The sequence below is a fragment of the Penicillium argentinense genome (genome assembly GCF_028826775.1).
Source record: "Penicillium argentinense strain IBT 30761 chromosome Unknown utg000003l_segment0_segment0, whole genome shotgun sequence".
Classification (NCBI taxonomy): Eukaryota; Fungi; Ascomycota; class Eurotiomycetes; order Eurotiales; family Aspergillaceae; genus Penicillium; species Penicillium argentinense.
The window spans coordinates 262281-277425 of record NW_026622662.1 but is presented as its reverse complement, the minus strand read 5'-3'; the positions used below and the strand labels follow the sequence as shown (position 1 = coordinate 277425).

General features: G+C 53.6%; 8 protein-coding genes across 8 annotated transcripts; 1 reads left to right on the top strand and 7 right to left on the bottom strand.

The window, feature by feature from the left end:
* Positions 1 to 391: 391 nt before the first annotated feature.
* On the bottom strand, positions 392 to 1270 carry N7532_002276 (uncharacterized protein; the record flags this gene model as incomplete). Its single annotated transcript, XM_056614770.1, has 1 exon — positions 392 to 1270. The coding sequence occupies one exon, from the start codon at positions 1268 to 1270 to the stop codon at positions 392 to 394; it is 879 nt and encodes a 292-aa protein (XP_056477742.1).
* Positions 1271 to 1674: 404 nt separating this feature from the next.
* Positions 1675 to 3699, bottom strand: N7532_002275 (acyl-CoA synthetase; the record flags this gene model as incomplete). Its single annotated transcript, XM_056614769.1, has 5 exons — positions 1675 to 1715; positions 1779 to 2005; positions 2067 to 2977; positions 3037 to 3332; positions 3393 to 3699. The coding sequence occupies 5 exons, from the start codon at positions 3697 to 3699 to the stop codon at positions 1675 to 1677; spliced, it is 1782 nt and encodes a 593-aa protein (XP_056477741.1).
* Positions 3700 to 3922: 223 nt separating this feature from the next.
* N7532_002274 (BolA family protein) lies at positions 3923 to 4445 on the top strand (the record flags this gene model as incomplete). Its single annotated transcript, XM_056614768.1, has 3 exons — positions 3923 to 4015; positions 4082 to 4188; positions 4268 to 4445. The coding sequence occupies 3 exons, from the start codon at positions 3923 to 3925 to the stop codon at positions 4443 to 4445; spliced, it is 378 nt and encodes a 125-aa protein (XP_056477740.1).
* Positions 4446 to 4945: 500 nt separating this feature from the next.
* Positions 4946 to 6040, bottom strand: N7532_002273 (syntaxin; the record flags this gene model as incomplete). The annotated part of the gene is made up of 4 exons (XM_056614767.1): positions 4946 to 5233; positions 5292 to 5758; positions 5826 to 5976; positions 6035 to 6040. The coding sequence occupies 4 exons, from the start codon at positions 6038 to 6040 to the stop codon at positions 4946 to 4948; spliced, it is 912 nt and encodes a 303-aa protein (XP_056477739.1).
* A 1346-nt stretch (positions 6041 to 7386) lies between these two features.
* N7532_002272 (peptide MFS transporter) lies at positions 7387 to 9211 on the bottom strand (the record flags this gene model as incomplete). Its single annotated transcript, XM_056614766.1, has 3 exons — positions 7387 to 7658; positions 7712 to 9093; positions 9183 to 9211. 3 exons carry the CDS (start codon positions 9209 to 9211, stop codon positions 7387 to 7389), a joined length of 1683 nt encoding a protein of 560 aa, XP_056477738.1.
* Positions 9212 to 9641: 430 nt separating this feature from the next.
* N7532_002271 (uncharacterized protein) lies at positions 9642 to 10052 on the bottom strand (the record flags this gene model as incomplete). The annotated part of the gene is made up of 1 exon (XM_056614765.1): positions 9642 to 10052. One exon carries the CDS (start codon positions 10050 to 10052, stop codon positions 9642 to 9644), a length of 411 nt encoding a protein of 136 aa, XP_056477737.1.
* A 1274-nt stretch (positions 10053 to 11326) lies between these two features.
* On the bottom strand, positions 11327 to 12082 carry N7532_002270 (ThiJ/PfpI family protein; the record flags this gene model as incomplete). The annotated part of the gene is made up of 2 exons (XM_056614764.1): positions 11327 to 11939; positions 11967 to 12082. The coding sequence occupies 2 exons, from the start codon at positions 12080 to 12082 to the stop codon at positions 11327 to 11329; spliced, it is 729 nt and encodes a 242-aa protein (XP_056477736.1).
* A 371-nt stretch (positions 12083 to 12453) lies between these two features.
* Positions 12454 to 14195, bottom strand: xanG (cytochrome P450 monooxygenase xanG; the record flags this gene model as incomplete). The annotated part of the gene is given in 4 exon segments (XM_056614763.1): positions 12454 to 12618; positions 12673 to 12918; positions 12929 to 13516; positions 13590 to 14195. 4 exon segments carry the CDS (start codon positions 14193 to 14195, stop codon positions 12454 to 12456), a joined length of 1605 nt encoding a protein of 534 aa, XP_056477735.1.
* Positions 14196 to 15145: the final 950 nt, after the last annotated feature.

The following is a 15145-nucleotide window of genomic DNA, read 5'->3' as shown; positions in this document are numbered from 1 at the left end:
ACTGGTCCTGGTTGACTACATTTCTACTGGTAGTCTTGTATATTATGAATCTACTCTCAACCGACTTGGTAAGTTCTCTGGTTGAACACTCGACTGTAATGCCCACCAGAGTCAACATTTGCTCGTCATTGTCCTACATACCTCCATTTCGCTACGATCACTACCACACCCATCACTACCTCTCTACAACCATTAATTCAATCTCTTGATATTCGATGCTACGCGTATGAATCTAAGCAGGAATTTCACTGGGTTAACTCAATTGTCCGATTGAATGGTAACAAGAAGATTTACAATATGTCACCACAGGACTTGGGGGAAGTAAACCAGCCCCACATAGATCTCCAAACACGATCCAGACCTTCAAGATATGACCAAGCTCATCCACTGACTAGATAGCCCGTCCCCAAGTTGCTCCATCAAACCCTCGAAAGAGCTTGTACCGCTGAATTCCATGCGGAAGACAGAATTCATCCTTACTCGGATTCACATACTCATCCTTCGCCCTCTGAGCCCATCTCGCCATCGGATAGATGTAATTTGCATCCGCATAGGTCGTCCCCTCGGGATCAACACGAGTATTGTAGCCGGGGATTTTGGCAGGCATCACAAAACCGAAATAATTGTCGTCCAAGAACACAACAGAAAATCGGGTATGGTCCGCGACGTAGATCGTAAAGCTTCGCTGGCTCTGCTCGAGGAATGAACCCGGGAATACATCCAGTTTATCCGGCGCGAAGCTGTGCAGTTGTTCGCGCAGAAGGTCCCGATAGTGCTCGGGAGGAATAGCTTCAGGTGAGGCGACAACAGGTCCGGCGATGATTTGCTTGGGGTATGGAAGGCCTGGAACAGGCGGGCTGGCGTTCAACAGCCAGCAGCGCTTCGCGACATAGTCTCCGCCCAGGATATAGTAGCCGCCATAAACGGGGAAGTAGGGCACGCGGTTTCCCCAGCAAATGGGCGCGGGGCCGGAAGGGACGCGTTCTCTGCGGATGTTGCCCTCAGAGTCGAATTCGTAAGACCATTTTCTGGCGCGGATGGGGCCTGGGATGTCGGCTTGGATTATGGCGAAGACGACCTGGTCTGAGAGGCGGGCTCCGCTGGGTGGGATCCATAGCTTCACCTCATTGGCATCGCCGGTGGGACAAGAGAATGATGCATCGTCTACGTACTCAGTATCAGGCTTGGGGGTGGATCGTTGTATCTGATCTTTTGGCAGGTTGCGGCGAGCTCGCGGAAGGTGTCTGCGAATCTGATGACTCCGAGACATGTGTTGGTGAAGTCGTCGGCAACCAAGGTGTCCATGCTGGCGATGCAGTGTGGTAACGGTGGACAGATGCAAACGCTGCAGAAGGCTGAAATACTGACCGTCGAGAAGAATAGGATGGAGGAGGTGGGAGGGGGCAGGGACAACGAAAAGGGAGGGTCGGGAGAAATGCAGAGGAAAGAGGGAGCAAGTGAGGTCCAGCAGGAAGGAGCAGCCTGCTTGCGAGGACCGCCCGAAGTATACGCCTCTCACCCCAAGGAAACAACAAACACCTTACTCACTAGACAACCAGCAAAACAAACATCCAAACAAAAACTATTAGTTTATTTGAGATACTCTATAACTTCAGTAGCATAAAAATACAAGAAGAAATATGGGAACATTAGGGTGTACTCACGCCACCCAATCTAAACCCCAAAAACCTCCTTCACCAGCGCCTTTTTATTAACTATACCATCATTAGCACCACCCAATAATGAATCACAAAAAAAAGAAATGATGAAAGACTCACCCTTCCCCATCGCATTCCGCGGAATAGTCTCCAAAACCCTCATCTCAGACGGAATCTTATATCCCGCTAACCGATCCTTCAACGCCCGCCGCATATCCATCACGCCCCAAGTCTTCCCATTGCGTCCACTGCTCGCGGCATCAGGGTGCAGCACCACCACGGCCGCGACCTTGTGGCCCCATTTTTCGCTAGGGAGGGCGAGGACGGCTGCTTCGGTGATTTGCGGGCTGCTTCATCAGTATAGTTCTTTTTTTTTTTAGAGATAAAATATGGGATATGGGGACTCACAGAGATAGTAACTCCCTCTCCACCTCCAATGCACTAATCTTCTCCCCACCTGTCTTGATGATATCGACACTCTTCCGTCCAGAAATAAAATACATAGGGCCCGTCGCCCACTCCCCGCTCTTTCCGGAGCCAGCGCCTTGAACGAGTCGACGGGACGCGACGTCCCCGGTCTTGAACCAGGGTTTTCCACCTTCTGCGTCTGGAACGAAACTCTCAGACGTCGCTTTCTCGTTCGCCCAGTATGAGTGGAAGATCGTATCACCCCTCAACTGTATCTCGCCTTCGACATTGCGGCCCGCGGTGTCTTTTTCGGTTGTTTCTGGGATAACCTCGTTCGTCTCCGTGTCGACTAGTCGTGCTTCCACGCCTGGTAGAGGCCAGCCTACGCTTCCGTCGACGCGGTCTGCAGTATCGAGGCCACAGCTAATCGCCATTCCGACCTCAGTCATGCCGAAGCGTTCGAGGAGGACGTTGCCTTTGCTTAGAGTGGACCATTTACTCTTCGTCGGGGTTGGGAGGGCTGCGGAGCCGGAGATATTCAGTCGGAGGTTTGCGGGGGAGATACCTTCTTGTCCAGCTTTTTGTATTTCTGGGGACAGGGAGGGGAATGAGGCCATGAGACGGTTGTAAACTGTAGGCACGGCGGTTAGGAAGGTGATCTTTGACTTTTTGCACTCGTTGTTTGGAAGGAATGGCGCCGCGAGTCGGTTCCAGACAGCATCTGTGTTGAAAGGGTACATGAATTCGATCGAGGAGCCGGAGAAGATCGGCGTGACGATTGCGTTGACGACACCGTGGATGTGGTGCAGTGGGAGGAGGTGGAGGAGTCGGTCGTTTGGTGTATATTTCCATGCTTGCAGGAGGGATCTGGCTTGTGCTGCCAGTGCGGATTCGGGGATGAGGACGCCTTTCTACTAGAATCAGCCCCGTTTTCCCCTTCAAATACTTACGACTTTGATGAAAATCTTACTGGTCGATTGGTCGTGCCGGATGTATAAAGCATCATCCCAGACAACGACTCCTTCGCCTCCTCCAGTTTAATCTTCTCATACCCAGCGCCCTCCTTCACCTTCGACCGAACATCAAACACCGGCTGCCGTTGCAACCCGGAGAAAATAAGCTGATCTGCCTTCTCGGCATACTTCTCCGTCGACAGCAGAACCTTCGCCGACGAGTTATCCATGATATACTGCAGCTCACCCGTCGGGAAAGCCGGCGACAGCGGAAGCGCGATAGCCTCGCTGGCGAAGATGGCTAGCATCGTCACTACACAGAATAAGTATTCCCAAACAAGACATAATTGGGTTATAATCGGGGGAGACGCACCAACATAATCATACCCATTCTCCGCCAAAAAAGCAACCCGCTCGCCAGCAATCCCACCCGCCTTCCGACGCAGATCCTCCCGCGCGCGCAAGACGTCGCCGACCAGGTTCCCGTACGTAAAGCTCCGCTGGCTCAGACTGTGGATTACGGAGAGACTTTCAGGATCGTGGTCCTTTAGTGCCTGGAAGATTGGGATATTGGGGAGAGTGGAGAGGTGTCGCGGAGCTGGGCCGGTAGCTGTACCTCCGTTGGAGAGAAGGCGAGGTTTTGCGCGGAGGACGCGCGGGAGACGCGCGAATAGCGACATTGTACTCAATTGGGTGTCGCTGCGATGTAGAGACTTTCCCTCGTCCTTTCAATTAGGGGCGGTGGCTGTTTGGCATTGTCGCGGAAGTTGACATCATGCGGTCCGCGGAAATCGCAGCCGCCAATTTGATTTCTCCGCCCAACCTCCGCGCCTCGCCAACATCTACCCAGCATCTCACTACTGCTACGACTCCTCGTGGTCCGGTGTTGACGTTGACGGTCAAATGCTCCGCTCGATCCTCCCGCGCTTCATTCCGCGCCGTCCATTCTCCAGCATGGCTTCTCTGACTCCGATGGAGGACCTTATGCGTGACAAGGTAAGCCGTACTCAGCACCGGCACTCTGATTTCAAGGACTGGATTAATTCGGGGGTGGCTTGATAGATTGCGCACGCATTCACGCCGACGACGCTGATCATCCGAAATGATTCGCATAAACACGCGCACCACGCTGCGATGGAGGGGTCGACGTCGAAGGAGACGCATTTTCAGTGAGTCACCACCACACCTCTCTTGTTTCTTGGGGTACTCCCGTCTGGTTTAAGGTCTAATCTGTATTGTGTGGTTTAGTGTGACGATTACATCCGCCGAATTCGAGAAGAAGATGCAGCCCGCGCGTCATCGGATGGTTTATGCACTTTTGAAGGAGGAGATGGCGCGTGAGGGTGGGATTCATGCTTTACAGTTGCGGACTAAGACGCCGGCTGAGGAGGCGAGGGAGAAGGAAAGGGAGAAGGCTGCTCAATAAACACTTGTCAAGTGATTTTCCGGGGTGGGAGGAAATTTGGACGAGGTTGTTCAGAGCGAATGGATACCCATGCATACATCTACATTTAATCCTCTTGGTTGAGTGTCTTTTGTCTACATCTGCTGGTTTCAAGTCGGCAGGAAAAACGGTATTACATAGATTATCGCCAATGGCCGCAAGAAACAATCTAGTATGTACATCCCGCACAGCCAGGCAGCCCAGCCCAGACGAGGCAAGCTCGGACCGTGGGGAGCAAATCATCCGGGGGGAAGAGCCGATCAGCATTGCTTTTACAAATGACATGCGAGAGGGTGGTATAGAAACGAAGGGTAGGAACGGGGAGCGAAAGAAAACATGACGGGCGGACGCGATTATTTCCCGGAGGCGCTCTTGTTGGCTTGCGTGACACCGACGGCGACGCCGACGATGATGGCGATGATGATGACTAGTTGAGCGAGATTAGTGGCTGGAAAACGACGGAAACGGGGAGGAGGGGGAGGTTACTTACTGACGATGATCAGAGCATACCACTTCCACCGGCGGGCGTTGCGGGCGCTGACGATCGCATTGTCCAGCTTGGTGTTGGCCTGCTGCACGTTGCGGTGGGTGTCTTCAGCGCCCTGCTCGATCTGTGTGACGGCCGGCTCCTGCTGGTGCACCAGCTCGGCAACTTCCTGGTACAGCTGGCCGAGTTGGATCATGTCCTGCTCGATCTTGCGGATCGCGGCGGATCGCTGCATGGTGGCCTGGCGGGCATCGTTGGCCTGGCGGGAGCGAGTACCGGGGGTCTGTTCAGTCGGGCAAGTCAGCAATCACTTTTTCTTCTTTGAGAGTCCTGGTACCTACCATAAAGGCCTGCTCCTGTCCAGCCAGCACATTCTGCACACCCTGCTCCAGCTCCTCCGGCGTCGCCTCGGGGTTGGCAATCTCATACCGACGGCGCACTTGCTCCTCTAGGCGCTTGCGGAAATCCGACTGCGTGCGCTGGTACTGCTCGATCTCGCGACGGAGGTTCCGGTTGACGTTCTCGACCTGTCCCGAGACGCGGGGGTCGCCCGAGCCGGGCGTCTCCTTGATCCGCTTGAACTGGTCGCGCAGGTACCGCAGCGCCGTGTTGATCTCGTCTTCAATGTAGTCGACGCTCTGGCGCGCCGCTTGGTCCTCCTTGCCGGTCGCGCTGTCGAGGAGGGCGTTCTGCGCGGACACCAGTTGGCCTTCGCGCTTGGTGCGGAGCTCATTGATCGCGTCGTTCATTTCTTTGCACTTGTTGAGAATTGCTGTTGGGCCTCCTGATTGCTGCATGTTGGACATTTCTGGGAGTCATTAGTACTGCGCGTATCGTCGAAATCGCCTATCGCGATTAGCATATAGAGAACGCACCGTATCCGCCATTGCCCTGCTCGACATCGCCGGTTTGCCCGTAGCCGCTGCCGTATCCGTAGTCCTGCTGCTGGGCGTAGGGGTTCTGCTGCTGGCCCCCATAGGGGTTGTACTGGCCGTAGCCGCCCTGGTTATCCCCGAGACTTTGGTACTGTCAAGAGTCAGTGTCAGCGATTGAAATTCTGCCGCAAAAAATGGAGGTCACGTACACTCATGATGCTGATGGGGGGTGGAACAAGGGTGAAAGGATGAAGGGAGAGTGAGACGGGAGAAGTGGAGGTTGGCGGCAGGCACTCGGTCCGATTAAGATTATCAGGGTCACGTTGCTAAGCGCTGCCGTCTTCCAGTGACACCCTAACAATTCGAGAGAGAAAATTAGATAAGAAGTTTAATAAATTAAGGAGCGAACCGAAGAATAAGATGAAGGAGATGAATAAAGTCGATGTCAGGGGTGTAATTGAATTTTCTGTGGACCCCTTTCCAGTGTGGCTGATGTTGCTATTCTGAGGAGGCTCGGATCGGCGTTGGACGTGCGCAGGCACAGTACATCCAGCTATGCAGCAGTGTGGCGTGTATTACAGTATTTCTAGGGTTGCTACCGACTTTAAATCAGGTATATCATAGCCTGACTGTGATGCGAAGGATGGATTCGAGTCTGCACGTCATAATGTCGGATGACTTGAGCTTAATCCCGACCGTATTTACCAGCAGTACTTAGGTGTAGCTTAGCTATACCCTAATAACCAAGGAAGCTACTAAGGAACACCGATAAAATCTAACCAAATAAAATCTACTCTACAAAGCATACTACATTTACATTATTATAGAGACTATTCGACACCAATCACTGTATACTGAGATGGAAAAGACATGCAATGTGGCAAATGCAGCACAACAACCAATCACAAGCCCCAGGATGCGTATCTCGCGGGGCTGCGCAGCATCTATATTTAACCGCTCCACTACATCTGCCAATATTCATGATGACGCCTAGTTCAGTCAGCACGAAGTGCCTGAGTATGGCGATTACTGCAATCGCGATCGCGAGAAGACAACGACTGGTCTATCGATGAAACGCCGAGACTTCTAAGGCACGGCTTCTTGGCGCAAGGCACTACCCTAAAAAAATCGAGGTCGAAAATTTCAATATTTGAATAGCAGTTGAATACACCAACCTGGGTTGATTTCCATCGCAATAGCCATACTAGGTAAGCATGGATGAGGGGGCATTTCATCACAGACCATCTCCTGTATGTATAGCTGCGTGGCAGGTGGGACTGCAGATCGCCAAGCTTTGACAAGACTGATCGATGCTTGAAATCTCCATTATTTACATCTACACTAGTGTAAATTTACTCTCCGGTCTAGATTCCTAGGTATCTTAAGGTATTATATGGTCAAAATTATGCTGTATTTATATACTAGAGATTACATTCATATCTCATTACCTGCACAGCAGAATGCATGCACGCCACCGGACAAAATATATGCAAATGATCTATTGAGGTCTACTCAGATCGTATCCGTCACAATAATCAACAATAACAGTGAAGACTAGGATTTACTCCTTCGAGTTGCGACGCTCTTCCCGCGGCGCAGGAATAGCATCGTCGTCCGCATCCAGAGCGTTCATGTCATCTTCCTGCGCGTTGAGGTGGTGGAAGACAAGCCAGAAGATGATACCAGCCGCGAACGAGGCACAGGCCAGGCCGACGAACATCCACATGACGGCGGGGTCGAAGGCGGCAGGAGTAAGAGCCTCGGCGAGGGCGGAGCCGAAGGCGTTGGTCAGGAGGTACATAGATTGAACGAAGGACTTCATCGAGGGGGAGCCTTGGTGTAGGCGTACTCTAGACCCGAGACCGAGGCGAAAATCTCGGAAATACCGATGAACATGTAGGCCGGGGTCTGGATGGCGATGTGGATGTTGTTGCCCTGGGCGGTGCCGTCGACTTTGCTGGCGTCGCAGAGGGGATGGCCGTAGCAGGGTCCGGCGGAGTAGATGAGGTGCTGCACGATGGCGGCGTACATCATGGCCAGCGAGGCGACGACGAATCCGAGGGAGATACGGGTGATGGGGCGGAATGGGATCTTCAGGCGGCGCATCAGGGGGTAGACCAGGGTCTCCAGCAGCGGGATGAAGACAATGATGGAGATGGGGTCGAAGTTCTGCATCAGGTCGTTGGGGATACCATGGCCCTCCATCTGGCCGGCCTGAGTGACAAAGTTGCTGGAGAACTGGCCGTAGACGACCCAGTAGATGGGGTAGAAGGCGAACACGCGGCAGGCGACGAGAGCACGCTTCAGCTCGTCGATGAAGTGGTCATCCCAGGGGAGGGTGGCCTGCGAGCCGCGGTGCTCCAGCTGCCAGCTGGGCTTGGGCGCGTCCATGTTGCGGTTGACAATCATCATGCCCAGTGCCTTGAAGGCGTCGGTGATGATGGAGCCCTGCGGCGGGCGCACGACGTAGAACTTGCGGCCCAGCAGGAGGACCAGCGTACCCATGGCGAACATGCACAGGCACAGAAGGTAGCCCGACCAGAAGCCGATGAACTTCTCCATGTACGGGGTGGCCAGCAGGGAGAGCGAACCGACGTTGATACAGCCGTAGAAGATCATGTAGATGCGCTGGATGGTCAGGGACGGGTCAATGATGACACGCTCGCCAGACTTGAGAGTGTTGAGGGCCATCTTCTTGCGCTTGTACTGATCGGCGATCAGGGGGGCGACGTTGGACTTGATGCCACCAGTGCCCAAACCAATGATGAGAATCGCGACAATGAAACCGCCCAGACCGGCGCCGTGCTCGAGAGCAGTCGGAATGGAGGTGCAGACGAGGATGAGCAGACCGATCAGGTAAATACCGCAGAACCACACAATGGTCTTGTACTTGCCGAGGTACTGATCAGCGACGATGGCACCCAGGATGGGGGTCACGTAGCACCAGAACTGGAAGAAGGTGGTGAGACCGGTGGCACCCTGATGACCCATGCCCAGGGCACCGCGGCCCTGGCTGCCGTCGAGCGGGTGTTGGACATAGTTCTGGAAGAGACCGGACATGCCGTAGTAGGTGAAACGCTCGCACAGCTCGACAATGGCGACCAGCCAGGCGGAGACGGGCAGGTTTTCGGCGACATGGCGCAGGGAGCGCTTCTCGTCGTCGTTAGGCTCCTCGCCATCGGGGGTGGGAGCGCCATCCTTGAAGTCGAGGGCGGCCTTGTCGTCGGTCACGACGATCTGCTGGACCTCATTGCTGGAGTAGGTGGGACTACCCGAGATGTCAATGTCAGTACTAGATCGGCCATTGTATCTTTGGATACTACCTCTTGTGGCGACAAGAGAATAACGAAAACATACGGAGCAGCCTGAACCTCGTGATCCGCCATGGTGACAGTGGTGAAAAAGCAGAATCCTCTCGGGGGGGGAATCTGGGGCGTATACAGCGGCTATATGTAGCAATTTTCACCCGAGGCAGTGGGGAGGCTTATCGCGTGGGAAGTGGAAATTTTTAGTCTCGTCCCACCCGACCCAAAAACACCGCGCGACCAGTCCTCGCCATGTCTGGCATGCAGATAACCAATTGTTCGCGGCGCACTACTGCACCCGTGGATGCGATCGGCAGTTTCGCGGAGTTGCCCACGGATGTAACCCCAGCAGGGGGCCCGGCCTATCTGCAAGCGAAGGACGGACGGATAGTCGGCGCACTGTTCAGCATTGCTCAGATGTCAAGCAGCGTGGAGCCGGCTGGGATTGTGTGGTTGAGCAATCACCGGGCTGGAGGGGAGTTCTTGAAGACATGGGCCCACGCTTGCCTTATCAGTCCAGCAGCCGGTGAGCCGTAATATTTGTGATTTCGCGGTTGCGGACACTCGGAGAAGGCCGGTGAGACTGTAGCCTTACCCAGAGGTCAGGTCTGGTAGCTGTGGCCAGTTCCTGGATCAGTTCCGTGTGCGGCTGCGGCTGCCGCAATTTCCTTGCCACATTCTTGCATGCACTCGGAGTGCAGCCGCCGGACTCCGCCCCGGCGGCGAACCCGAAGGCAACTGGGGTTTGATCGGGCGTGGACTTGCTCAAGTGGGAGGCGTGCTGGTACACGGTGTACGGCGTAGGCGTAGTGCAGAGTGGTGTACCGGTACCTGTAGTGTACAGTGTTGACTGGAGGTGGAGGTCAGATGACCGCGCTTCGTCCCGAGAGCTGCCTGCCGCATTCGGGAGGTGCTCTTGCATCTCAACACACCTCCCAATTGATCGTGCAGCACACGATGACCCAAGGTGCTGTAATACATGTGGTCTGCTTCCCCGGTTCCCCATCTTTCGGTCTCATTGTCCTCCCGTTGGTTCATCGCCGGTGCAACGTTGGGGCTCCCCGCGAAACCCGCCCGGGCACGAATCATGTCGTCGTCGCGGAGCCTTGACTTTCAGATGCAGGGCAATGCTACCCCGGAGTCGCGATCGTGGTTGCGGGGATCGCATGGTTGGAGGCAAGCGAGCCCGAGATGACTTGGAAGGCCTGGAGGAGCCGGCGATAGCCTTCGCTGTTAATATCCGGGGTAATTTCTCTCTCGTAACCGTTAGGAAGGTGGTGGAGTCGCCGACGCCAAGCATGATAAGCGTTTCTGGCTGTCGTGAGTATTGGTCATTAGTGTAGATGGTCCGAGTCCAGCAAGCATGACTTGAAAATGTGTGTGAGGTGGTGGTGAAAGAAGTGGTGGGAGCCAGGTTTGTATGGCTGCGTTGCATACGAAGTCAAAAGAAAGATCTGCCCGATCTGCGTGGAGGGACGCCCGCCATAAAGTAGGCCTGTCTGGCGTGTTGGCAATGCTTATCGCTCCGACTTCGCTCGCCGCAGACCAACGAGATCCCGCGCCCTTCGCGTCGCCCAGCCGCCCGCAGCCTGGGCAGAGATTGGCAGTGGCAGAGGCCGCATTGGCAACTTGGCATCAGTGAGCTTACATAGGTTATGCCTAGCACTGCCCAAGTGTGCCTCAGTAATAGGCACACTCGCATTCGCGTAACAGCTTTTAAGGTTGCGTCGGGCTTGGCGACTAATACATACTTATAAGTAAATATTCTTCCTGATCATAACTCTCTCATAAACAAATAGTCCCACATATACCACACCTATTTCCGCCCTTTCTCGTCGGACATAAACTGAGGGTCGGATCTAAATACCCAAAACATTAGACGCAAGCCGATATCGCCAGCTCCTACTGTACACTCCCTCCTCCGTCAACCTCGCTTTATTACTCCCAGCAACACTGGTGAAATGGCGACATCGCCGACCACTCACAACCCAGTGGACCACGGAGATTCACTTCCCAACTGGCTCACCACTCACCGACCCAACAGTAAGCGAAGTGGAGGCTTCCGCGTTTAGGGCTCGGAGATGGCTCGGAAGATTGCCGACGGAGGCGGCTCCGGACTCCGAAAGTACTCAATGAATAAATGGATTCTGACTCATGTATACTTCGTACTCTACTAGCAGTCCCAGACTGTATACACTACGGTAGGTCAGGTACACGCCTTTCTATCTCGCCGACAATACCGCCGCCCCCAACAACCAACTTCGCCGGCCAAACCCCATCCTCCGACTCCTTCCACCCATACTCCATCTCCCGCGACACCCACGACGCCCGCTCAGCACCCAAAAGCAAACAAATAATGTAGAATGTCGCCTCCAGGCCAGAACTAATTCCCCCCGCCGTAATCACCTGCACCCGCGTCCCGCGGACGAAGCCCCCATCCACGAAGCGTCGGCGGACAACCCGCGTCTTCTCATATAAGCCAGTGCCGTGAGCCGCGCAGATTGACCGTAGAACGTCCAGCGCGTGCTGGTGCGTCGTCACCGTCGTCCCGGCTAGAATCCCTGCGGCGCCGAGGAGGAAGGACCCTGTACAGATTGAGAAGAGGATGCGTGGTTTGGGGCTACTGGCGCTTGCGAAGGTGCGGATTAGCTCTTTTTCGGGCTTGTCCGCTTCCACTAGGGCGTGAACTAGGCTTGGGGCGGTGCCGGGGATGAGGAGGATGTCGTAGGTTGGGATAGAGACGAGGCGGGGATGAGGAGGTCGACGGTTAGTTTGGTGGCGCTGCCGGTTTGCACGGTGCGGGTGCGAGCTATCGTGGTTATTTTGAAGGGGTCACTCAGGCTGACGTTGTTGGCGTGACTCAAGATCTTCATTGGTCCCGTTGAAGTCGAGCATGTCGGCGCCGTCGAAGATTAGAATTGCGAAGTGGTGTTGTTTGATGGTTGGGTTCATTGTTCAGTGGTTGGTGCTACTTCTCAGTGTAGTAATGTGATGCTGGAAGCTTGGTATGATAGTAGTGATTGTGGAATTTAGTTCTGCTGAGGACCAGACTTTGCTTATTCTTTGAAGATATAGAGTTAGGCTTATGGTGCGAAGCTGCGTTATAGATTTATCGCGGATTGGACCGAGGACATGCTTTTGTCAACTTTGGTTCTGTGCTACTTGCTATCGGCTATACCTGCCGGCCTGAATTCAATTTGCAACTTTCGTGGTGTTGGTGGTGTCGAGTCAAGTGGTTGCCACCTGACTCGAATCGTAGACATTGTTGATTCCACGCCACCGATATCTCAATATACGTCTCGAAAATTCCGACCCACTGTCTATTAGTTGACAACGACCAACGGAAAAACCTTCTCACTATCGCCAGCTGTACCTGTAATTGCCGCCGTTTCCATAACCGTAACTGGAGTCGTTGCTGTCGTCGCTCTCGGCTCAGCCTCCCGCTCTGTCACAATCGCCCGAAGGTTCAAAGGCGCCATAATTCCCCCCTAACAAATATTAGCCGAGTGAAAAGTATATCCCTCTCCACCAGCTGGACTTACCGACGTCAACTTCAATTCATACTCCGGATCAATCACCCACTGCACGCGTCTCACCATCTCAAACAGCAAAATCTTCATCTGCAACACCGCAAATCCCTGCCCCAAACACTTCCTCGAATGCGCATTAAACGCAATAAAATGGCACGCCACCGTCTTACTCCGCACCCTACCGTGAATCGTTTTGACATCACTCCCCCCACCGCTCAGGTCTAAACTCCCTTGCATCAGCGCCCCAGATTGCCGGATCTGTCTGTACCCCGAACGCATTCCATCCCACCCACGTATGATTCGGAATGACAATGTCCCCGCCCAGCACAGTCTTGGACATCGTTACACGATTGACTAGCTGCGAGACGGGCGGGTAGAGGCGGAGGAGCTCGACGATGACGGCATACAAGTACGGTAGGGCATTGACTTCGTCCGAGGTGGGATTGGTAGTTTTCGTAGCGAGTATCTCAGCCCGGAGCTTATCCTGGATTGACGTGTTGGATCCGAGCACCCAGAATGCGGAGTTGAGGAGCTGTTGGGCGTTCTCGTGCGCTGTGAGGAAGGTAACTTTTAGATTTGCTCGGTATTGCTCTTCGGTTATTAGGCCTGAGTTGAGTGCGGCATCTAGTGCGTCCACTACTTGGGATCCGTCTTTGTCTTCGTTTCGCGGGCGTGCGCGGACCGTGGCGACTAGTAGATCTCCAAATTCTTGCATTATTGAGAAGGCGACTTTGCGCCGCCGGAAGATCGTGGGGTAGCGGTCTAGATCGGGGAAGTTGAAGAAGAGCGGTTCGAAGAGGGTTTTTTTGATGAGGGTTTGGAGTTGTTCGAGGCGTTGGTTTGGTTTTTCGAGGGACTGGCACATCAAATCAGGTCTGAATTAGCTTGCTGTCCCGTTACTGTGCGTATCCAAAGGGAAGAAGAGGCACCTCCAGATCAACATTCATAAAATTCAACCCCATACAACTCAACGCCCACCGCTGAATAAACGGATTCACCAAAACACCGCTCTCCCCCAACCTCCCCTGCTCTGCCAAGATACAATCCACAAACAGCCGTGACTTCAACAGCAACGGCATCGAATCCGTAATCCTCCTCTGTAGCCCGGGCTTCATAATCGACGTGAAAAGCTTCCACAACTCCCCGTGCGAATTGATGATGTTCCCGCCCACAAGACTGGCAATCACGCTCCAAGGAATCTTCTTCTGGCTGCCTGCTTTCGCATATACGTCTTCATGCCGGAACATGTCGACAAGATACCGTGGTCGTGTGGCGAGGACGTTCCAGCGTCCTGCGGCCCAGTAGGTTACTGCGCCGTGCTTTTCGAGTGGTTCCCGCAGCCATTTGTCGTAGATGTCCGTTTGGCCCATGTCGCTCCAGAGCCCCATTATTGAGATGTAGATTGGTACGCTGGGGATGTTTTTTGGCATGTCGCTTGGTATTCGAATGTACCAGTATACTAGGAGGAGGAGGGAGGAGAGGATTGTTAGGGCGATGCGGGCCCAGGTGTTGGTGAGGAAGGGGGACCAGTCCATTTCGTGGGTGCAGCTGTGTACTGTCGGGTCAATTCTGATTGTATCCTTCGATTTTCAGTGTTTTTACTCAAGTAATAGAAGAAGGCAAGAAGGAAATGAGCAACAGACTGAAATATCGACGGTTATCCCCAGTTGATCAGCCATGACCGTGCTGACTACCGACACTTAAACGAGGGTCCACAGCCGTAATAGACCGTTGGCATAGTGCAACGCGAGTTCCGATGAATCATGCTGACACTGCAGCTGAGCTGAGATTTCTGTATCACCGGCGAGCCGTGGATCGAAGGCTCGGATATAATGCCGCACTGTGAATCGGGAGCGGCAGTGCGACGATGTGGCTGGTTGTTTGCATTTGTGCACGTGTTGGAGCAAGTATCGAGTTCATCGAGAATCCTGTTAAATGCTGCTGTGTTTGTACCTCACAGGTGCTGGGAATAATCGTCGATGTTCGCAGTGCTGCTGCTGTTGTTGTGGATACTTGCAACGTTCGGCAGAGGCTTGTTTAACCTTTGCTGCATTGGGATTGGCCGATTACAGTGTGAAAGACGCTGAATGGCTGCATAGCGCAGACTGGGAGATTGTATTATGGATTTGCCATCATTTTTTCTTGGTTTTCGTTGAACTGTTCGTGGATTTGATATGCTTGCAGTCTTGGGATTTGACGTGTGGGTAGCGCGGACCTAAATATATCTTGACTACCAGGCCCACAGGAGAAGATCATCGAGTGCACTATTACATCCAAGGGTCTATCATAAGCCTTCTGATTACATGTGGTCTGTGACTTGAGTGTTGATTGCTAGCAGTGTAGTGTGGTTTCTACGATTTCTGCTAGGCAGTGCTCAGCCTTACCGGACATTTACATTTAATTACTTGTATATCACACGATACGGACAGGTCAGACGACATGCCTCATAAAATGCGTTGTTAAGGGTAGGGTACATGTCGCAAGC